The sequence below is a fragment of the Ornithodoros turicata genome, chromosome 3, assembly GCF_037126465.1.
Source record: "Ornithodoros turicata isolate Travis chromosome 3, ASM3712646v1, whole genome shotgun sequence".
NCBI lineage: Eukaryota > Metazoa > Arthropoda > Arachnida > Ixodida > Argasidae > Ornithodoros > Ornithodoros turicata.
Window position 1 is genome coordinate 99,808,578 of NC_088203.1, and position 24,079 is coordinate 99,832,656.

The following is a 24,079-nucleotide window of genomic DNA, read 5'->3' on the forward strand; positions in this document are numbered from 1 at the left end:
ACGCAGTAATACACGTAAATGTTCAAATTACAGTTAAAGTCCGGCGACGATGTGTTACATCAGTAAATACTGCCTGAGCAGCAGCAGCATTCGTCGATGCAGCGTTCCGCCACCATATTGGTGCGCAGCATTACTTACGGTTACTTACAGTAAGACTTTGACGTCAAAATACGCTCCATCCAATGTTTCATAGGCTCCACGACATCGGCAGAAGATCAGAGAGAGGCCAGGCCCTCCTGCCCTGTCCGTAGTTGTCACCGCCACCACGACACCACGCACAGCTCTTCCCTCCTCAATAACGAGACAAGCGGCGCTTCAGAGACAACATGCCAGCTCGTCTAATACCCGCTGTACCTATAGTACGATCAACTGCACTGTCCGCCTTCGCAACTCAATAACAACGCAACGCTCAGCAACTCAATACTACGCGTAACTCTCAATATCCAAAGCGTTACAGCAGCCGACGTGAACTGTGGGAGTTTGTTGCAGCAGATTTATCTAGACCCCCCCCCCCTTACAGCCCCCTAACATTTCAGCTGTACACCCCCCACCCAACGCCCACCGCGAATGGCAGGGAATGCAGCGTATTTCCATTCGTCATCGCTTGTTGTGGCTGAGGTGACATGTAGGAAATTTACTCCCAAGCACGACACAGGCATCATATTGTGTAGAGTTCCTTTATAACGAAGTGAGCTATTACCAGAAGACACATTTGTGCGAGGGATTCATTGGCGAGTCCTTTGGGCAAGAAAAGGTTTCGCTGAAATGTTGTGAATTCATAAGAGGCACGTTGCATCTTTCATCCAAAGGCGGATGAGTTAGCGACCTCACTTCTGGGAATTCCTTTCCGCACCACACCAGACACCTGGAAATGTAGAAGATCTTGTCCTTCGTGAAATCCCTCACGTTCCCTAGAGTGACATGCGACTTTTCCGAAGCTTTTTTATATGCCCTCAACAGGGACGTAGTACCCATCGTGTCTGCTAGATACTCTATGTCATAATCTTCGTAAGCTCTAGCTTTCGGAGCATTCTCAATAGTCTCGTTGTGGCAACGAATGATCTTGTCGTATTCCGCAATACTTTTTCCGGTAAACCACGGTTTGAAATGCCCAGCACCGTCATAATTCCTGCCAAAAGTATCGTAGCCGTGCATTAGTTCATGTGTCACTACGCTGCCTAGGGCTCCATAGTTCACTTCTGGAGGAGCACCATACGAAAAGATAGGCGTGAACAATAGAGCGGCTGTAATGAATATGCGATTTAGCGTCGCTATGTAAGCACCATTGACGACGTGTGGAGGAAACGTGTATGGTGAATCCACGGAGGAGGAGTCGCTCAATATTCCATTCCAGTTCTGCTTTGTCCAAAACTTCCGAACCTGAATGTAGTTCTCAATGAAAGGTCCGTTTAGGTCAGGGAGATCTTTGAAGAACTCGTCTATTTTCAAGGCGGAGCTAAATTCCGGCAAGTAACCAATATGTTTTTTCACCACAGAAAGTTTCTTCAGAGCTCCAACGCGAGTTGTCTCGTCCAACCAATGTGAAGATTCGAAGGACTTCTTAATCTCGTCGACAATTGTCTGAATCATGTCCCTAGCGAGATACAGCCTCGAACTGTTCACTATGGGAAACAGGAAACCCGAACCTGCAGTATTCGGGAACATGTCCACAGTTCGGTCCAGGCACATAATAACATCCGGAACACTAGACCGATCGCGATACGATGGGTTGAACAAGGACTCTTGATAGAGGTAACGGGCAGTCCTCCATGCAAAGAATATCCTTAATTCATTTGCCGTTGCATTCCTGAATTTGCCGAATAAATTGTGGAAGAAATGAACATCGTTCACTGCCATACTGACTTTTACGTCTTTCGGAAGTCTCGAGTCTGTATTATCCTCCAGGGCTTGATTCCATCGTTCTGACAAGGTCGTGTCGTTGTTTACCAAAAGGCCTAACTTCGAGAAGAGGAACATAAGCTTCTTTCTTCCTGAGGTTTCGTTGCCAGTGTACTGAACTTGCGACAGATAGGCTAAATTATTCTCCACTGCAATAATCTCATTTGCGAGATCGCGGAGGTCTATGGAAAGGATTGCCGATAAAATTTGCGTAATCGTCTCTTTCCTCGCCTCTCGGTCTTCGTGGACGGCGAATCTTATGTAGATATCTTGCCCCATGTATAGCACAACCTGTTCGCCTACCCAGCGGGCTTGTATTCTAAATATCAGGTCAATGTTGAAACAAAAACTGAATTTCACCATAGCATGCAGTAGGTCGAATTGCATGTCACTTGCAAAAGTCATTCCTTGCTGCTTTAAAAACTGTCGCATTGCTTCAGTCGTCCTAACGTTATCAACATTGATGCAGTCCTGGTAGAAGGCCGCTACTTTTTGATATCCCGTTTGCCCTCTTCTTGGGACCTTTACGTCTTGTAAATTCCTGGCCATATTTAAGGTGATGTTGCGCTGGATGACTTTCAAATTGAAATTCGTATTCACATCATACCAGTGAGATAAAGACCTCAGAGCTCCGTTACAGACGTAACTGTAAAAATTTTCGCAAGGATCTTTCCCTGTGTCCACGGACACGCCAATAAGCCAACGCATGTATTGACAATCTTCCGTATCACATTCTTTGTCAGTGAATGGATGTTGCGTGATGCGTGTTGACATTGTCGCCTCCGCCGTCGTCTGAGGTATCTCTGCCGTTGACGTCGTGAGCCAGTGAGGAGTGTCTTCATAGTCTTCATAACTGGCATCGGGAAATGGGTACTTGGGCGGAAGTTTGGGTATCCCGACAAACACAGGGGTGGAGGTGGTGATATCTTCGCCGTCCGGCGTGTGTCTCCATTCATGACGTGCAACCCAATATGCTGCTCCAAACGTCCCCAGAACAAGAGTCACAAGGAGTACCTTTCCCAGCAAGGCGTAAGAAGTTTCGTCCTCCACCTGAAATTAAGAAAAATATACTTTGTTCATCATAATATAATAAGCACCTGGCCTTTTCGGGTTGAATGTCTTTCCCACGTAAGGACCTGTTTCTGTAATTTCGCTGAACTCTGAGCTATTGAAAGATACGCGGTTACTTTTTTATTAATTTATTATTTCCTCCATCCAAGAATGATTTGCTCGAGCACGCATTGCTTGCAAATAACAGAGTGCAATTACACCAGATGATGTGAAATCAAGTGCGACTGATAGTTTAGCGTGTCTGAGAAGACCGTGGATAATATGGTTCCTGCAGTACTGCGGCTACCGCACCGGATCAACTGGCGGGATTCTGAGCCATGCACGATATCATTCGTTCCGTTAAGTTATTTCATGGTGACAGAATCGACGCTCGGCTGACATTCGCTCTTATTGCTCTGAAGTGACATCTACACACCAACCATGCGTACAAGTTGCTATTCAATACAGAGAAGAGCAGTGCTGACTTGGTCTTCGCAGCAGTGTCATGCGACAAGACTGGCAGGTATGGCGAGTGTATGGCGAGCTCACGAAAAGTTAGCCAAAGTTAAAAACAGAATGGTGATGTAAGTGCTAGCAGATCAGATCAGTGACAGGGAACCAGATAACTAGGTTTATTCTACTCTCCCGCGCAGAGTGACAATAGGACCGTGCTCGACGCACCTAAGTTGTCGTTTTCTTAATTTGCTAACAAATGGTGCATGGCACACCAACAACACGAACAGCATAGTGTTACCAGCGGTGCGTGGAATACGCAAACATTTTTATTTTGTAATTAATTGACTAGTGAAATTAGCCAGTTTCGTATCTTTTAGAGCCCCAATGTAAATCAGAAGGTTGGGAGATGCAACGACACGAAACTTTCTCGGGATTGCAACAAATCGACGTGGGACTCGCCAATGACGCGCCAAGATCGTCGGATCATGGTGGCGCCCCCGAGCGTACGATCATTGAACGAAGACTAGCCACATTCCTGACTAGCATTTTGGCTTTATTCCCTGCGCGGACAGGCCCCGCGCCGATTTTCTGTTTTTGTCGTTATGTTACTTCCAGTTCTTTTGTGTTACCGGTCACCACTGGCAACACTATCCAATCCTGCTATGTGGCGTGCGATTACCCATTCCATTACTTCTCATATTTCGTGAACCACTCGTGTATACGACAGCGTGCGCAACCCATTCTAATAAGGCAAAATTTATGAATCTTTATGAATTAATTCATTAATTACGTGCCTTCTAGAAAATACAAGATAGCAGAATTGTGAGTAGTCATTAGACGCATCGCCACTGAGACCTGAACGTATTGTTTGGGACATGGTTGTCCAAAATATCTCGCCCGTGATGGAGCGGTCCCCTACCGGCGGTGTCACACAAGAATGAGCTGTACCGAAACCAAGCGGCCATGTACGGCCGAGGGAACGCCTACCACCATCTACCATCTTAGCCGACATCATCTAAGACCCGAAAGTGCTTCCCAAGGTCCCATAGTTGCATCTTGGATTATCCCGTCTGAGCTTCCTCTATGCCACTATGTGGTGAAGTTCATTTGTAAGAGTGCAGGTACGTAGTTTTCCGATGAAAATTCTGTAACATCTAAAAAACACCCTGTATAGGTCGACACATCTACGCGTCGAAAGGTCGGTGTACTGAAATGTCCGTGCACCGAAACATCTGTGTACCGAAACGTCCTCTACCGAAATATCCTAAAGCAGAATTCTTGCGACCTAACCGTGCACCTACGTCTTGGGGCGTCCCTATGTCTTAGGGCAACCCCAAATGTCCCATGATATCTCAAGACCTCACGCTTTGGGGAATAGATTTTCAATAGGGAAGATTAACCCTTTTAACAGCCGCTATTGCTCCCGTGGTCCCTTACCGTTCGCGGAGGAACGGACTGAAAGCTGGGGAGCATGAAGCGAACTAGGTCGGGGACCTAGAGGTAGAAGAGGAGGCAAAGGAAGAGAAAGCTACGTTCTGGATAGATTGACAGTCCCCCATGCGTGACCCAGTGTAGACAAATAAACGCCGGTTAGTGTTAGAGGGCTACATATACAGGGTGTCCCAGAAAACGTGTCATTGAATTATAATAAAAATACTACGCCACCTAGAATCATGCGGTCAACAGCATTTGTTCTTATTAGGTTTTTGCCACCTTCTAATTGTGAATGTCAGGCACTCCAAGTTTAATTATGTTAATAGTTGCGAACTGAACTCGGAAATTTGCAAAGTAAAGGGCACTTTTTTACCCCACCAATATGAAGAGCGTGCCGAATTCACTCAAATTCATGATAATTCACAATGATATTCACGAGCTATCCCAACGGAAAAAATAGCCGAATATCATGCTTTTCGGAGCCCCGGACCAGAGCGCGCTATGACTTTTTGAGCGCAATCGCTATCAGTGCGACCAAAGGTGGTTCCGAAGTCAGCCCACAGAGTGATAATAGAGAAAGTAACAGTTCCTAAAATTCGGGGAGGGAAAGCATTATCCCAGCGAAAGTCGGACGTGATAAGCCGTGCCTGTTTTATATCTTTTTGCGATGCCGGGGAGGGCTGGGTTTCCAACCTCCTTTCGTCGGTGAGACAAAGATTGCGCTGAAAAATTCATCGTGCGCTATTCTGTGCGACCTCCGCAGAGCATGATGTTCGGCTATTTTTTCCGATGGGAGAGCTCCTGAATATCCCTTTCAATTATCATGAATTTGACTAAATTAGACACGCTCTTCACCGTGTCTTCCCATTTCGCCTATTCCCATTTTGCCTAATGCTTCTTAGCGGATTATCTCGCCATCCCTTAGCAGACTCACTGACCTCGAACTGCAGGGGGTCCAATTTGGCCTAATGTATGCTGCAGACAGTCCCACTTCGCCTACTAATCCGTGTTACGTAAGAAAGAAGGCGGTCCTCTGGCATGCTGCCAAAAGTCAATATCGGATCTTCATATAACTTTACATGCAACCTTGTTGGTTTCACTGAAGCATGAGGTCTGTATTTATAATTCATATTACACTAGGGTTTCTTCCCTCATCTGTTGATTCACAAATATAGACTATGCAAGAGTGAAAACATAATTTTTATTTACATTTTTTTAAATTAAAAGGGCAGCTTTGTTTTCTGCGCTTCAAAATTCTTCCAAATTTGCAGCTCTACTCAATATGCATTAGATGTCCCACGGCATCGAGGTACGACATCATGTCCCGTTCGCCATTCTGAATTATTGACTGCTCAATGACATTCTTAAGTAGCATCACAACTTTTTATTAATTCCAACTCCCTACGCCGGCTTTTTCAACTGACCCTAAGTGACTTGGGAGAAATTCACAGCACACCCTGGAGGAGACTAGAATTTGCACGACACCGACCAGAAAAGGAATTCCGGTCGGAAATATTTCCGTGTATAACTCCCACCGTTAGATAATGGGCAGGCCCTCTTCAGAGCACCTTTCTACCGAAAAACGCGCGCGTTATACACCGGAAAATACGGTAGTTAGGTTGAACGAGGGTTAAGGCGTCTCGCTCGGTGGTGTCGTGCTAGCTGGGAGGCGGTGGGTTCGAATCCTACCACCGGTTGTGCTGTCTGAGGTTTTCCCTGGGTTTTCCGAGACGAATACCGGCACAGTTCCCCCTGAAGTCTGCCCAAGACGCATATTAACCCCCTATCCCCCCACTCCTTCCTGCTGTCCTCTCTCCATCTGTTCTCATCTGTACGTCGCTCATAGCCACCTCTCATCTCCACATAGCCACATCTCGCTCATAGCCACCTCGCCGTCGCTCATAGCTTCGCGGCGCTAACACGAAAGAAAAAAAAATTTAAATTAAACACGACTATAGTGACACCAGTTTCCATATTTAACATCGCTCAGGTGACACTGAACATGGCTCGAAGCCTTGTTTCATTCATCATGCTGTCCATCAGGAGTCACTATGTAAAATGCTTGTAAAATGTTGTTGTTGTATTTGTACATTATATTTACACCTTATATTTGCAAATGTAAGGGGTCTTTGTTTCGGACGACGTAAGGTAGTTGTCCGACGAGTACATTCATTTCTTGCACACGTCATCATCGGGTCGGAGCGTGTAAGTAACGCCCACTTGCCGACAGTCCGGTTTTGCCTAATGAGATTGCACGGCAGTCCCATTTCGCCTAACGGCTGTTACCCCTCCCGCCTCTTTAATCCGATAATCCGGGTTAGGCAAAATGGGAATAGGCGAAATGGGATGTAACCTTCTTCACATTGGTGGGGTAAAAAAGTGACCTTTACTAGGAAAATTTCAGACTTAAGCTTGCAAAAATTTACATAATTAAACTTACGTTACATGACATTCACACGAGGAGGTGGCATAAACCCAGTAAGAACAAATGCCATTGACCGCATGACTCTAGGTGGTGTAGTTTTTTTATTATAATTCAATGACACGTTTTCTGGGACACCCGGTATATTACTAGGGCTATGTATCATACATATTATGATAGATACTCTCCAGTTATTCCCGCGGTGGAACCTGCTCTTTCTGTAAAGGCAGGTGGCAATGGCAAGTAACTGTCTTTGCAATCTGCCTTTCCAGAAAGAGCTGGTGCCACCTCGCGGAAAGCAGCGAAATGGAGTGGTTGTCAATAGCGGTGTGAAGTAAAGCCATGTACGTGCTGTCCCCGTTTGTCCTAAAGGTTTAAGTGGACATAACCTGTACTTTATGGAGCGTCCGGTTTATTACTGGTATCTGTGCACGAGCAGTGAGCAAAAACTACGCTACTGTACTACTACTGCTGCGGGTTCATTCGTCTACACCGAAACCGGAACAGGCTAAGATTCTCCCCCTTGTTGTACTTTATTTGCACATGCGGAACGAACATGCCACTACCGTCTTTATCAAAAAGTCCACAGGTTCACAAAATATTGCCTCTTATCGCAGAAATGTGCAACCCGATATAATGTGGATGACGGACGCCGAATGACAACTAGAGCCTTACTCAATATGCTCGGTCCTATTGACTCAGTATTTAGGAGGCATGTGACAATCAAACGCCGAGTCCCGATACGATACGCCACCGTTTCGCGCATGCTCCGTTAATACTTTATGAAACAGGCTGTGGAAATTATAATTTTAAATGCTGAACTGAATGGTTATGCACAGCTACAGGTTTCGATAGCTGTAACTGTATTCCACGACCAAACACCTGTAGAATAATGCCTCTGTAGAATCAGTGCAGAAACTCACCAATGTTGGCTCTTCTTCGCTCGTTCTTTGTTCTCCGGGCCATTGCTCCTGGTATTGCGTATGGCTGTCATCCGGGAAGTCCACGACCTGCATGTTTATATTCGTCTTGTCGGTGTGGCACACAACCAAAGGCAACGGGGCACGGATCTATCAATGGATGGATGAGAGGGTGGAGGGTGATGTACGAAGTCGAAGGCCAAATTCGAATGGCACAACAGAAGGCACGATCACGAGGGCAAGATACAGCAGATCATCTTCCAACCTCCTGCTTCTTCCCTGTCCAAGCAAAAGGTGACTGAGCCACTAAGGGACGCGTAATTACCTCTGTGTGAAAGTTGTGTGTGGTGTTCTGTGTGAAGGTGATATGAGATGTACGGCTGGTTAGGCGCGGGGGTGAACTTACATGTACCGGGTGTCTGAGTTAAATCTTCGGTCTAAATAATTCGTGAACGGGTGCACCGATCGAATAACTTTCTCTTTTTTATAAATAGCTGCCTAATACTACCTTCAGGCTGCGCACCTTGTTAGTGAGTTGGGGGTTGCTCATTATTTAAATAGGTTGTCGAGGCTAGGAGGCAAAGAGCAGACAAGAGCTCGGGTTCGTGCCAGAAGCTCCCCTGTTTATTCTGCAGCGGCGCGCTATGCTCGAGATGAACGGGATGGTCGATGATGATGACGGTGCCGCTACATGGACCCCCCCCCCCTTAGCGAAGCGATATCAGTGGTGAGTGGTGCTGAGGGGACGAGCCCAATGAACACGGCGACGGCGAACTGGCTGCGTGGTGTCTTCTGGGAGAAATTGATGCGGAGGCAAACTGGGAGGCGTGGTGGCAGGAGACACGTCAACAGGGCTTTCAATGAAGGCCAGCTTCAGCCTGTCAATAGATACAGTGTCCTGGCGGCCAGAGAGCTGAAGCGTGAAATGTTTCGGTGACCGCTGCAGAACCTTGTAGGGACCGTCGTATGTGGGCTGCAGAGGCTTTCGGGGCGCGTCATGGCGAATGAAGACGTGAGAAGCCGTTTCAAGAAGGGGGTGGCGATAGGTGGAGGGCTGCGCAGGTGAGCGGGGTCGGACGGCTGGTAGGGCTTGCATGACCGTGCGCAGGCGTTCAGGGTAGGTTGTCGGGTCGGTATGGGCGATTGGCGAGGGATGCGCAAAGAATTCGCCAGGCAGGCGTAAAGTAGTCCCGTGAACCATCTGGGCAGGTGAGCACTGCAGGTCCTCCTTGACGGTGGCCCTAAGGGACAGCAGGATGAGGGGGAGGGCGTCGGTCCAGGAAGCGGGGGATACAGACTTGAGGGCTGTTTTAATCCGGCGGTGTAAGCGTTCAACCATCCCGTTGGCTGCAGGGTGGTAAGCAGTTGTTCTTGTACGGGATGTGCCAAGCAAGTTTGTCAGTTGAGTGAAAAGGGCGGACTCAAATTGCCGTCCGCGGTCCGATGTGACGACTGAGGGGACGCCAAAGCGGGCGACCCAAGCTTCTACGAAGGAAAGTTCGACGGTGGCGGCTGTGATGTCGGGGAGGCAGACGACTTCGGGCCAGCGCGTAAAGCGATCGATCATTGTGAGGAGGTATCGATGGCCGTTAGATGAAGGCAGGGGACCGACAATGTCCAGGTGGATATGGTCAAAGCGAGAGTTTGGTGGTAGGAACTGAGCTGGTGCGGTCTTGGTGTGCCTGGAAACTTTGCATCGCTGGCACGGTATGCAGGAACGGACCCAACGCTTGATATCAGCTTGCATACGTGGCCACACATACCGCGAAGAGATCAACTTCTGGGTGGCGCGGATCCCGGGGTGTGCCATGGAGTGCAGCTGATCAAATACGGGTCGGCGAGCGGCCCGAGGAAGAAATGGGCGTGGGCTGCCGGTTGACAAGTCGCAACAAATGGTACCTCCAACCCCTGGGAGAGGAATGTCTTGGAGTTGAAGGCTGGTCCGAGAGGAGGAACGGTAAAACTGGAACTCATCGTCCGTGCGCTGCAGGTCAGCTATGGCGGCGAAGGTTAACGGTGCGGACGAATCGCGCTTCAGTCCGGCAATACTGACACGGCTGAGGGCGTCAGCAACAGGGTTCCGAATGCCGGGTAGATGTCTGATGTCCGTTGTAAATTCAGACACGAGTGAGAGGTGCCGCTGCTCTCTTGATGAATGATTCGTGCTCGGAGATTGGAAAGCGTAGACGAGCGGCTTGTGATCTGTGAAGATCGTGAAAGTTCGTCCTTCAAGAAAATGGCGAAAATGCTTTGTGCTCAGGTAGATGGCAAGCAGCTCACGGCCAAAAGTGCTGTAGCGCGTTTCGGGGGGTCTCAACTTCCGGGAAAAGAAGCCAATGGGTTGCCAATCGGTATGGTCATCAGACATGTTCTGCTGCAGGACGGCCCCAACTGCGGTTGAAGATGCGTCCACCATAAGACAGGTTGGCGCATCTGGGCGGGGGTGGGCGAGGAGCGTGGCGTTAGCTAAAGCCTGCTTAATGTTGTCGAAAGCTGCTATGGCGTCATCCGTCCAAGTTAGAGGTCGAGAAGATTGCGGTTTGGTCGAGAGGAACTTCTCGAGGGGCAGGATGATCTCAGCACAGCGTGGGACAAATCGCCGGTAGAAGTTAACGAGTCCGAGAAAATTGCGGAGCTGGGTGAGAGAAGCAGGGCGGGGAAAATCGGAAAGGACCTGGACTTTGGATGGAAGAGGCTTGACGCCTTGAGAAGATATATGGTGGCCCAGGAACTCAAGAGACGGAGCGCCAAATTGACTCTTGCTGGCGTTGATGATAATGCCATGGGCAGAAAGCCTGGAGAACAGTGCACGTAGATGATCGGCGTGTTCCTCGATGGATGAGCTGGCGACAATAATGTCATCAATGTAAGCATATGCGAAAGGTAGACCACGAATGACCGAATCGATGAAGCGCTGAAAGGATTGTGCGGCATTTCGCAGCCCAAACGGCATCCTGAGAAACTCGAATAGACCAAATGGGGTGGTAATGGCCGTTTTGGTTATATCCTCCTCAGCGACGGGTATCTGATAAGCCCGGACTAGGTCTACCTTCGAAAAGATGGTGGCGCCATGAAGGAAGGCTGTAAAGTCGTGGACGTGGGGCACCGGGTATTGGTCGGGGATGGTAACTGGATTGAGAGCCCGATAGTCCCCACAGGGACGCCAATCACCTGTCTTCTTCGGCACCATGTGTAGCGCCGATGCCCAGCTGCTAGAAGAGGGACGAATAATTCCCATGTCAAGCATGTGGTTAAATTCTTCACGAGCGATCTTCAGCTTTTCCGGGGGCAGTCGGCGTGGTCGAGTAAACACAGGTGGTCCTTTAGTCTCGATGTGATGGACTACACGATGCATTACTGGCTTCGACCAGTCAGGTGGCCGGGTGAGTTCGGGGAAGTCCTTGAGAATGGCGCTGAAGGCATTGCTGGTGTCGTGGTAAAAGGCAACACGTAAAGATGATACGGAAGAACGTATGCCAGTGACAGCTAGGTTAGTATTGGAGTCAATGAGCTTGCGAGTGCGGATGTCGACCAAGAGGTGGTAGTTGTTCAAGAAGTCCGCGCCCAAAATTAGTTGGTTGACGTGGGCGACCAGAAACATCCAGCGGAATTCGCGCCGGAGACCCAAGTTGAGCGTTAATAAGCGCTGCGCGAATACGGGGATCTTCGAACCGTTGACGGCAGTAAGGTGGTACAGGGGGGATTGCCGACGGTCAGCGCTGGTCGCTGGAATAACGCTGACCTCTGCGCCAGTATCAACTAGGAAACGTCGGGTGGAGTTACGGTCGCGGATGTAGAAGAGGCGACTGGATGAGTGGCTTGGACCATTTGTCGCCATTAACGGTCCGCCGGAGAGTTTTCCGCATTCCATGAGCACGGCAAGAGACAGTGGTACGCGTCTGCGCCGAACCGACGATGGTACCAGCAAATCGACGAGACTGGGCTCCGCTCTCTGCTGGTCGAACGGCCGTTAGAAGGGCGACGTGGACTACTGCTTGGTCTTCGTCGTCGGGAGGCGCGGGGGTGACTGGGCTGTACATGGGAAGCGGCAATAATGCTCGCGAGGCTCCGAAATTCGCGGCAGAGGTCGTCAATCTGAGAATGGGAGGTGATTGGCGCGCTCTGCGAAGCAGCATTGTTGTGGCTGGGGACAGCAGGTGGAAGCAGTGACACCGCGGATATGGCGGGGGATGGACTCGCCACCTCAAGAACAGCATCAGCGAGTGTAGCCAATTGGTCCAGTGTCATGTTGGAAGCTGTGGCCAGGACCATCTGCACATTTTCTGGCAGGCGTTGAAGAAAAAGCTCACGGAGCAGGGTGTCGTCCATGGACGCAGAATTGTCTCCGAGCAATTGCCGCATGCGCCGTAAAAGCTGGGTGGGGCGTCGATCTCCCAGCTCCTCGGCCGAGAGGAGCTGTTGTAAACGGGAGCGGCTGGAAGCTGTTGTGCGCTGGAGGAGGGCTTTCTTGAGTTGGTCGTACGGCGTTGTAGGGGACGGGTTAGCTAGAACGTCATATACCTCGTCTGCTGCGGTTGGAGTAAGGGCAGAGATGACGTGGTAGAATTTTGTTTGCTGGGATGTGACATCGGCGAGGCTGAATTGGGCTTCCGCCTGGATGAACCATACCCCGGGGTTTCGGTCTAGTAGTATTGCGGAAGTATTGCGGAAGTTTGACAGCAACAGCAGACAGCGAAGGCTGTGGGACTGAACTGGCTGAGGGTTCGTCGCGGGACATGGCTTCGCAAGGTTGGCGAACGTATCACGTTCGAGTCACCAGATTGTCGAGGCTAGGAGGCAAAGAGCAGACAAGAGCTCGGGTTCGTGCTAGAAGCTCGACTGTTTATTCTGCAGCGGCGCGCTATGCTCGAGATGAACGGGATGGTCGGTGATGATGACGGTGCCGCTACAAGGTATTAAAACGAGTTCATTCTTGAGTGCTCTCAGTGCACGTCTGATAGCTAGATTACAGAGCACAACTTTACTTGTCTTGTCTTCAGGACTCGTCTTGTCTTTGCTATGACTTCTTGTCTTGACTTTAGGACTTAAGCTTGTCTTTAGAACTAACCGCGTCCTAAAGACAAGTCATCGTCTATACGCTTTGGGAAATAGATTTTCAATAGGGAAGATTAACCCTTTTAACAATGAGGCTGTGTTTGTATCTGTCCCTTCTATGTTGTTCCAGCCTCAGAACATCAGTTTCTCTCTTGCCCTTTTAACAGCCGCTATTGCGCCCGTGGTCCCTTACCGTTCGCGGCGGAACTGACTGAAAGCTGGGGAGCATGAAGCGAACTAGGTCGGGGACCTAGAGGAAGAAGAGGAGGCAAAGGAACAGAAAGCTACATTCTGGATAGATTGACAGTCCCCCATACGTGACCCAGTGTAGACAAATAAACGCCGGTTAGTGTTAGAGGGCTACATATACAGGGTGTCCCAGAAAACGTGTCATTGAATTATAATAAAAATACTACGCCACCTAGAATCATGCGGTCAACAGCATTTGTTCTTATTAGGTTTTTGCCACCTCCTAATTGTGAATGTCACGCACTCCAAGTTTAATTATGTTAACATTTGCGAACTGAACTCGGAAATTTGCAAAGTAAAGGTCACTTTTTTACCCCACCAATATGAAGAGCGTGCCGGATTCACTCAAATTCATGATAATTCACAGTGATATTCACGAGCTATCCCATCGGAAAAAATAACCGAATATCATGCTTTTCGGAGCCTTGGACCATATCGCGGGATGACTTTTTGAACGCAATCGCTCTCAGTGCGACGAAAGGAGGTTCCGAAGTCAGCCCACAGAGTGATAGAGAAAGTAACAGTTCCTAAAATTCGGGGAGGGAAAGCATTATCCCAGCGAAAGTCGGACGTGATAAGCCGTGCCTGTTTTATCTTTTTCTGCGATGTCGGGGAGGGCTGGGTTTCCAACCTCCTTTCGTCGGAGAGACAAAGATTGCGCTGAAAAATTCATCGTGCGCTATTCTGTGCGACCTCCGCAGAGCATGATGTTCGGCTATTTTTTCCGATGGGAGAGCTCCTGAATATCCCTTTCAATTATCATGAATTTGACTAAATTAGACACGCTCTTCACATTGGTGGGGTAAAAAAGTGACCTTTACTAGGAAAATTTCCGACTTAAGCTTGCAAAAATTTACATAATTAAACTTACGTTACATGACATTCACACGAGGAGGTGGCAAAAATCCAGTAAGAACAAATGCCATTGACCGCATGACTCTAGGTGGTGTAGTTTTTTTATTATAATTCAATGACACGTTTTCTAGGACACCCTGTATATGACTAGGGCTATGTATCATACATATTATGATAGATACTCTCCGGTTATTCCCGCGGTGGAACCAGCTCTTTCTGCAAAGGCAGGTTGGAATGACAAGTAACTGTCTTTGCAATCTGCCTTTCCAGAAAGAGCTGGTGCCACCTCGCGGAAAACAGCGAAATGGAGTGGTTTTCAATAGCGGTGTGAAGTAAGGCCCTGTAAGTGCTGTCCCCGTTTGTTCTAAAGGTTTAAGTGGACATAACCTGTACTTTATGGAGCGTCCGGTTTATTACCGGTATCTGTGCACGAGCAGTGAGCAAAAACTACACTACTGTACTACTACTGCTGCGGGTTCATTCGTCTACACCGAAACCGGAACAAGATAAAATTCTCCCCCTTGTTGTACTTTATTTGCACATGCGGAACGAACATGCCACTACCGTCTTTAACAAAAAGTCCACAGGTTCACAAAATATTGCCTCTTATCGCAGAAATGTGCAACCCGATATAATGTGGATGACGGACGCCGAATGACAACTAGAGCCTTACTCAATATGCTCGGTCCTATTGACTCAGTATTTAGGAGGCATGTGACAATCAAACGCCGAGTCCCGATACGATACGCCACCGTTTCGCGCATGCTCCGTTAATACTTTATGAAACAGGCTGTGGAAATTATAATTTGAAATGCTGAACTCAATGGTTATGCACAGCTACAGGTTTCGATAGCTGTAACTGTATTCCACGACCAAACACCTGTAGAATAATGCCTCGGTAGAATCAGTGCAGAAACTCACCAATGTCGGCTCTTCTTCGGTCGTTCTTTCTTCTCCGGGCCATTGCTCCTGGTATTGCGTATGGCTGTCATCCGGGAAGTCGACGACCTGCATGTTTATACTCGTCTTGTCGGTGTGGCACACAACCAAAGGCAACGGGGCACGGATCTATCAATGGATGGATGAGAGGGTGGATGGTGATGTACGAAGTCGAAGGCCAAATTCGAATGGCACAACAGAAGGCACGATCACGAGGGCAAGATACAGCAGATCATCATCTTCCAACCTCCTGCTTCTTCCCTGTCCAAGCAAAAGGTGACTGAGCCACTAAGGGACGCGCTAATTACCTCTGTGTGAAAGTTGTGTGTGGTGTTCTGTGTGAAGGTGATATGAGATGTACGGCTGGTTAGGCGCGGGGGTGAACTTACATGTACCGGGTGCCAGAAACCCCCAGGAGTCGAGTTAAATCTTCGGACTAAATAATTCGTGAACGGGTGCACCGATCGAATAACTTTCTCTTTTTTATATATAGCTGCCTAATACTACCTTCAGGCTGCGCACCTTGTTAGTGAGTGCGAGGTGCTCATTATTTAAATAGGTTGTCGAGGCTAGGAGGCAAAGAGCAGACAAGAGCTCGGGTTCGTGCCAGAAGCTCCCCTGTTTATTCTGCAGCGGCGCGCTATGCTCGAGATGAACGGGATGGTCGATGATGATGACGGTGCCGCTACATGGACCCCCCCCCCCCCCCCCAGCGAATCGATATCAGTGGTGAGTGGTGCTGAGGGGACGAGCCCAATGAACACGGCGACGGCGAACTGGCTGCGTGGTGTCTTCTGGGAGAAATTGATGCGGAGGCAAACTGGGAGGCGTGGTGGCAGGAGACACGTCAACAGGGCTTTCAATGAAGGCCGGCTTCAGCCTGTCAATAGATACAGTGTCCTGGCGGCCAGTGAGCTGAAGCGTGAAATGTTTCGGTGACCGCTGCAGAACCTTGTAGGGACCGTCGTATGTGGGCTGCAGAGGCTTTCGGGGCGCGTCATGGCGAATGAAGACGTGAGAAGCCGTTTGAAGAAGGGGGTGGCGATAGGTGGAGGGCTGCGCAGGTGAGCGGGGTCGGACGGCTGGTAGGGCTTGCATGACCGTGCGCAGGCGTTCAGGGTAGGTTGTCGGGTCGGTATGGGCGATTGGCGAGGGATGCGCAAAGAATTCGCCAGGCAGGCGTAAAGTAGTCCCGTGAACCATCAGGGCAGGTGAGCACTGCAGGTCCTCCTTGACGGTGGCCCTAAGGGACAGCAGGATGAGGGGGAGGGCGTCGGTCCAGGAAGCGGGGGATACAGACTTGAGGGCTGTTTTAATCCGGCGGTGTAAGCGTTCAACCATCCCGTTGGCTGCAGGGTGGTAAGCCGTTGTTCTTGTACGGGATGTGCCAAGCAAGTTTGTCAGTTGAGTGAAAAGGGCGGACTCAAATTGCCGTCCGCGGTCCGATGTGACGACTGAGGGGACGCCAAAGCGGGCGACCCAAGCTTGTACGAAGGAAAGGGCGACGGTGGCGGCTGTGATGTCGGGGAGGCAGACGACTTCGGGCCAGCGCGTAAAGCGATCGATCATTGTGAGGAGGTATCGATGGCCGTTAGATGAAGGCAGGGGACCGACAATGTCCAGGTGGATATGGTCAAAGCGAGAGTCTGGTGGTAGGAACTGAGCTGGTGCGGTCTTGGTGTGCCTGGAAACTTTGCATCACTGGCACGGTATGCAGGAACGCACCCAACGCTTGATATCAGCTTGCATACGTGGCCACACATAAGAGAGAGAGAGAGAGATCAACTTCTGGGTGGCGCGGATCCCGGGGTGTGCCATGGAGTGCAGCTGATCAAATACGGGTCGGCGAGCGGCCCGAGGAAGAAATGGGCGTGGGCTGCCGGTTGACAAGTCGCAGCAAATGGTACCTCCAACCCCTGGGAGAGGAATGTCTTGGAGTTGAAGGCTGGTCCGAGAGGAGGAACGGTAAAACTGGAACTCATCGTCCGTGCGCTGCAGGTCAGCTATGTCGGCGAAGGTTAACGGTGCGGACGAATCGCGGTTCAGTCCGGCAATACTGACACGGCTGAGGGCGTCAGCAACAGGGTTCCGAATGCCGGGTAGATGTCTGATGTCCGTTGTAAATTCAGACACGAATGAGAGGTGCCGCTGCTCTCTTGATGAATGATTCGTGCTCGGAGATTGGAAAGCGTAGACGAGCGGCTTGTGATCTGTGAAGATCGTGAAAGTTCGTCCTTCAAGAAAATGGCGAAAATGCTTTGTGCTCAGGTAGATGGCAAGCAGCTCACGGCCAAAAGTGCTGTAGCGCGTTTCGGGGGGTCTCAACTTCCGGGAAAAGAAGCCAATGGGTTGCCAATCGGTATGGTCATCAGACATGTTCTGCTGCAGGACGGCTCCAACTGCGGTTGAAGATGCGTCCACCATAAGACAGGTTGGCGCATCTGGGCGGGGGTGGGCGAGGAGCGTGGCGTTAGCTAAAGCCTGCCAATGTTGTCGAAAGCTGCTATGGCGTCATCCGTCCAAGTTAGAGGTCGAGAAGATTGCGGTTTGGTCGAGAGGAACTTCTCGAGGGGCAGGATGATCTCAGCACAGCGTGGGACAAATCGCCGGTAGAAGTTAACGAGTCCGAGAAAATTGCGGAGCTGGCTGAGAGAAGCAGGGCGGGGAAAATCGGAAAGGACCTGGACTTTGGATGGAAGAGGCTTGACGCCTTGAGAAGATATATGGTGGCCCAGGAACTCAAGAGACGGAGCGCCAAATTGACTCTTGCTGGCGTTGATGATAATGCCATGGGCAGAAAGCCTGGAGAACAGTGCACGTAGATGATCGGCGTGTTCCTCGATGGATGAGCTGGCGACAAGAATGTCATCGATGTAAGCATATGCGAAAGGTAGACCACGAATGACCGAATCAATGAAGCGCTGAAAGGATTGTGCGGCATTTCGCAGCCCAAACGGCATCCTGAGAAACTCGAATAGACCAAATGGGGTGGTAATGGCCGTTTTGGTTATATCCTCCTCAGCGACGGGTATCTGATAAGCCCGGACTAGGTCTACCTTCGAAAAGATGGTGGCGCCATGAAGGAAGGCTGTAAAGTCGTGGACGTGGGGCACCGGGTATTGGTCGGGGATGGTAACTCGATTGAGAGCCCCATAGTCCCCACAGGGACGCCAATCACCTGTCTTCTTCGGCACCATGTGTAGCGCCGATGCCCAGCTGCTAGAAGAGGGACGAATAATTCCCATATCAAGCATGTGGTTCAATTCTTCACGAGCGATCTTCAGCTTTTCCGGGGGCAGTCGGCGTTGTCGAGTAAACACAGGTGGTCCTTTAGTCTCGATGTGATGGATTACACGATGCATTACTGGCTTCGACCAGTCAGGTGGCCGGGTGAGTTCGGGGAAGTCCTTAAGAATGGCGCTGAAGGCATTGCTGGTGTCGTGGTAAAAGGCAACACGTAAAGACGATAAGGAAGAACGTATGCCAGTGACAGCTAGGTTAGTATTGGAGTCAATGAGCTTGCGAGTGCGGATGTCGACCAAGAGGTGGTAGTTGTTCAAGAAGTCCGCGCCCAAAATTGGTTGGTTGACGTGGGCGACCAGAAACATCCAGCGGAATTCGCGCCGGAGACCCAAGTTGAGCGTTAAAGAGCGCTGCGCGAATACGGGGATCTTCGAACCGTTGACGGCAGTAAGGTGGTACAGGGGGGATTGCCGACGGTCAGCGCTGGTCGCTGGAATAACGCTGACCTCTGCGCCAGTATCAACTAGGAAACGTCGGGTGGAGTTACGGTCGCGGATGTAGAAGAGGCGACTGGATGAGTGGCTTGGACCATTTGTCGCCAATAATGGTCCGCCGGAGAGTTTTCCGCATTCCGTGAGCACGGCAAGAGACAGTGGTACGCGTCTGCGCCGAACCGACGATGGTGCCAGCAAATGGACGAGACTGGGCTCCGCTCTCTGCTGGTCGAACGGCCGTTAGAAGGGCGACGTGGACTACTGCTTGGTCTTCGTCGTCGGGAGGCGCGGGGGTGACTGGGCTGTACATGGGAAGCGGCAATAATGCTCGCGAGGCTCCGAAATTCGCGGCAGAGGTCGTCAATCTGAGAATGGGAGGTGATTGGCGCGCTCTGCGAAGCAGCATTGTTGTGGCTGGGGACAGCAGGTGGAAGCAGTGACACCGCGGATATGACGGGGGATGGACTCGCCACCTCAAGAACAGCATCAGCGAGTGTAGCCAATTGGTCCAGTGTCATGTTGGAAGCTGTGGCCAGGACCGTCTGCACATTTTGTGGCAGGCGTTGAAGAAAAAGCTCACGGAGCAGGGTGTCGTCCATGGACGCAGAATTGTCTCCGAGCAATTGCCGCATGCGCCGTAAAAGCTGGGTGGGGCGTCGATCTCCCAGCTCCTCGGCCGAGAGGAGCTGTTGTAAACGGGAGCGGCTGGAAGCTGTTGTGCGCTGGAGGAGGGCTTTCTTGAGTTGGTCGTACGGCGTTGTAGGGGACGGGTTAGCTAGAACGTCATATACCTCGTCTGCTGCGGTTGGAGTAAGGGCAGAGATGATGTGGTAGAATTTTGTTTGCTGGGATGTGACACCGGCGAGGCTGAATTGGGCTTCCGCCTGGATGAACCATACCCCGGGGTTTCGGTCGAAGTATTGCGGAAGTTTGACAGCAACAGCGGACAGCGAAGGCTGTGGGACTGAACTGGCTGAGGGTTCGTCGCGGGACATGGCTTCGCACGGTTGGCGAACGTATCACGTTCGGGTCACCAGATTGTCGAGGCTAGGAGGCAAAGAGCAGACAAGAGCTCGGGTTCGTGCCAGAAGCTCGACTGTTTATTCTGCAGCGGCGCGCTATGCTCGAGATGAACGGGATGGTCGATGATGATGACGGTGCCGCTACAAGGTGTTAAAACGAGTTCATTCTTGAGTGCTTTCAGTGCACGTCTGATAGCTAGATTACAGAGCACAACTTTACTTGTCTTGTCTTCAGGACTCGTCTTGTCTTTGCTATGACTTCTTGTCTTGACTTTAGGACTTAAGCTTGTCTTTAGAACTAACCGCGTCCTAAAGACAAGTCATCGTCCTATACGCTTTGGGGAATAGATTTTCAATAGGGAAGATTAACCCTTTTAACAGCCGCTATTGCTCCCGTGGTCACTTACCGTTCGCTGAGGAACGAACTGAAAGCTGGGGAGCATGAAGCGAACTAGGTCGGGGACCTAGAGGAAGAAGAGGAGGCAAAGGAAGAGAAAGCTACGTTCTGGATAGATTGACAGTCCCCCATACGTGACCCAGTGTAGACAAATAAACGCCGGTTAGTGTTAGAGGGCTACATATACAGGGTGTCCCAGAAAACGTGTCATTGAATTATAATAAAAATACTACGCCACCTAGAATCATGCGGTCAACAGCATTTGTTCTTATTAGGTTTTTGCCACCTCCTAATTGTGAATGTCACGCACTCCAAGTTTAATTATGTTAACATTTGCGAACTGAACTCGGAAATTTGCAAAGTAAAGGTCACTTTTTTACCCCACCAATATGAAGAGCGTGCCGAATTCACTCAAATTCATGATAATTCACAGTGATATTCACGAGCTATCCCATCGGAAAAAATAACCGAATATCATGCTTTTCGGAGCCTTGGACCATAGCGCGCGATGACTTTTTGAACGCAATCGCTCTCAGTGCGACAAAAGGAGGTTCCGAAGTCAGCCCACAGAGTGATAGAGAAAGTAACAGTTCCTAAAATTCGGGGAGGGAAAGCATTATCCCAGCGAAAGTCGGACGTGATAAGCCGTGCCTGTTTATCTCTTTCTGCGATGTCGGGGAGGACTGGGTTTCCAACCTCCTTTCGTCGGACTGACGAGGATATCGCTGAAAAATTCATCGTGCGCTATCCTGTGCGACCTCAGCAGAGCATGATGTTCGGCTATTTTTTCCGATGGGAGAGCTCCTGAATATCCCTTTCAATTATCATTAATTTGACTAAATTAGACACGCTCTTCACATTGGTGGGGTAAAAAAGTGACCTTTACTAGGAAAATTTCCGACTTAAGCTTGCAAAAATTTACATAATTAAACTTACGTTACATGACATTCACACGAGGAGGTGGCAAAAACACACTAAGAACAAATGCCATTGACCGCATGACTCTAGGTGCTGTAGTTTTTTTTTATTATAATTCAATGACACGTTTTCTGGGACACCCTGTATATGACTAGGGCTATGTATCATACATATTATGATACATACTCTCCGGCTATTCCCGCGGTGGAACCAGCTCTTTCTGTAAAGGCAGGTTGGAATGACAAGTAACTGTCTTTGCAATCTGCCTTTCCAGAAAGAGCTGGTGCCACCTCGCGGAAAGCAGCGAAATGGAGTGGTTTTCAATAGCGGTGTGAAGTAAGGCCATGTACGTGCTGTCCCCGTTTGTTCTAAAGGTTTAAGTGGACATAACCTGTACTTTATGGAGCGTCCGGTTTATTACCGGTATCTGTGCACGAGAAGTGAGCAAAAACTACACTACTACTACTACTGCTGCGGGTTCATTCGTCTACACCGAAACCGGAACAAGCTAAAATTCTCCCCCTTGTTGTACTTTGATTTGCAAATGCGGAACGAACATGCCACTACCGTCTTTATGAAAAAGTCAACTCCACAGGTTCACAAAATATTGCCTCTTATCGCAGAAATGTGCAACCCGATATAATGTGGATGACGGACGCCGAATGACAACTAGAGCCTTACTCAATATGCTCGGTCCTATTGACTCAGTACTTAGGAGGCATGTGACAACCAAACGCCAAGTCCCGATAGGATACGCCACCGTTTCGCGCATGCTCCGTTAATACTTTATGAAACAGGCTGTGGAAATTATAATTTGAAATGCTGAACTGAATGGTTATGCACAGCCACAGGTTTCGATAGCTGTAACTGTATTCCACGACCAAACACCTGTAGAATAATGCCTCGGTAGAATCAGTGCAGAAACTCACCAATGTCGGCTCTTCTTCGGTCGTTCTTTGTTCTCCGGGCCATTGCTCCTGGTATTGCGTATGGCTGTCATCCGGGAAGTCCACGACCTGCATGTTTACACTCGTCTTGTCGGTGTGGCACACAACCAAAGGCAACGGGCCACGGATCTATGAATGGATGGATGAGAGGGTGGAGGGTGATGTACGAAGTCGAAGGCCAAATTCGAATGGCACAACAGAAGGCACGATCACGAGGGCAAGATACAGCAGATCTTCTTCTTCTTCTTCTTCCACCACTAGGAACAGTGGCCGCCAGCCACACAGGGCGATTGGCCAGGGTTTGGTGCGGACTAATCTCTAGAGGCTCATGAGACCCACGGTGACATGTTAGTAGAAGGAAGCCATAGCAGAGGGGAGGGAGGAAGCGGGAGGTACAAGATGTTTCAGAAGCGGCCGCAGATGGCCAGAAAGGCGGCGGCTCTCGACGCTATTTCAAACCGCCACTTTTCGGTGTGGGAGGCTCCAAATGACAGGATGGCGTCCAGGGAGAGGGGAACCCCTTGTCTAGCCAGCGGCTGGGCAAGGTAGATAAGGCGGGAGCGGTCGTAGAGGGGGCAGTGCAGGAGAAAGTGCTCTACAGCTTCCTCTTGACCGCAGTGGACGCACGCAGGAGAGCGGCTGACCCCCGCGCGGTGCAGGTAAAAGTTCAGTGGAAGGGCTAGACAGCGCAGTCGAGTCAGCAAGACTTCTACATGACGGGAGACGCAGCGGTCAGCCTGCCAAGCGTGGGAAAGATGGGCGTACCGGGCTGGCAGAGAGCGGAGAGCGGTCAGCTCCAGCAGCCTTCTATACCTGGCCCGCGTGATAGAGGGCAGGGGCGGAAGGACGTCAATGATAGGGCCGGAGAGGGAAATTTTTGCCAGGTTGTCCGCCAACTCGTTGGGAGATAGGCCACAGTGCCCAGGAATCCATGTCAGGACCACCTCCGTGATGTGGCTAGGACTCAGGGCCTGCAGGAGCTCGAGCCACTCGCTGGGGGGGCTGGCTAGGGCAGTGATGACCGACAGGGAGTCGGACAAAAGCAGGATCCTGGGAAATGTAAGGGGCGCCATTCTGAGAGCCAGTATCATGGCGAGGAGTTCGCTCTCGAACACGGGAGTGTAGTCAGGGAGGCGGATGGGGCAGTGACAGTCGAGCTGAGGGAAGACGACGCCGGCACCCGCTAGCTGAGCCGAGACCGAGGCATCTGTCGCGACAACAACGTGAGATGGGAACTGGTTGATGTGCGCCGAGAGGAGGGCTTCAAGCCGGGGAGACGGAGCGTAGGCAACGCCGGGCTGGAACGCGTCGGCAACTCGCAGGGCCATGGACGAGACCGGACAGATGGGCGCAGGAGGGGCAGTCAGAGAAGTATTCAGCGAGGCTAGAAGGGATTCGACAAAGACGAGCTGCGGGGTGTTGGATTTTCGCCACCTCCGGGCGATCCACTGGGCCCGATCCCTGAGAGACTGGTTCTGTCTGGAGGCTAATGGGCTCTGGCAGAGCGAGAGGAAGGTGTTCACAGTGAGTAGGCGGAACCGAGTCTTCAGAGGGGGAATGCGGGCTTCGGCATACAGCGCCTGGTTGGCCGTGTACTTGGGGAGGCCCATGCACAGGCGGAGGGCTCTCCTTTCTACGGCGAATAGCCTGCCCAGACGGTAGTCGGGGAGGTGCGAGAAGACGACACACCCAAACTCAAGAATTGGCCTTACGTAGCACTTGTACAGGAAGAGCAGGGTGCTCCTGCGCATACCACAGCGGGCGCTGGCGCTGCGGAGG

General features: G+C 50.4%; 2 protein-coding genes across 3 annotated transcripts; both read right to left on the bottom strand.

Moving 5' to 3' along the window:
- Positions 1-663: 663 nt before the first annotated feature.
- Positions 664-22,475, bottom strand: LOC135388980 (endothelin-converting enzyme homolog). Of its 2 annotated transcripts, XM_064618873.1 has the most exons (5): positions 22,283-22,475; positions 20,446-20,502; positions 15,262-15,348; positions 8,185-8,271; positions 664-2,949 (listed from the first exon to the last, which is right to left on the bottom strand). In XM_064618873.1, exons 1-5 carry the CDS (start codon positions 22,373-22,375, stop codon positions 697-699), a joined length of 2,577 nt encoding a protein of 858 aa, XP_064474943.1. In that variant the 5' UTR covers positions 22,376-22,475; the 3' UTR covers positions 664-696. The 2 variants fall into 2 exon arrangements, with proteins under 2 accessions (XP_064474943.1, XP_064474944.1); XM_064618874.1 differs by lacking the exon at positions 20,446-20,502.
- Positions 19,046-20,011, bottom strand: LOC135387703 (uncharacterized). Its single transcript, XM_064616802.1, has one exon. It carries the CDS (start codon positions 20,009-20,011, stop codon positions 19,046-19,048), a length of 966 nt encoding a protein of 321 aa, XP_064472872.1.
- Positions 22,476-24,079: the final 1,604 nt, after the last annotated feature.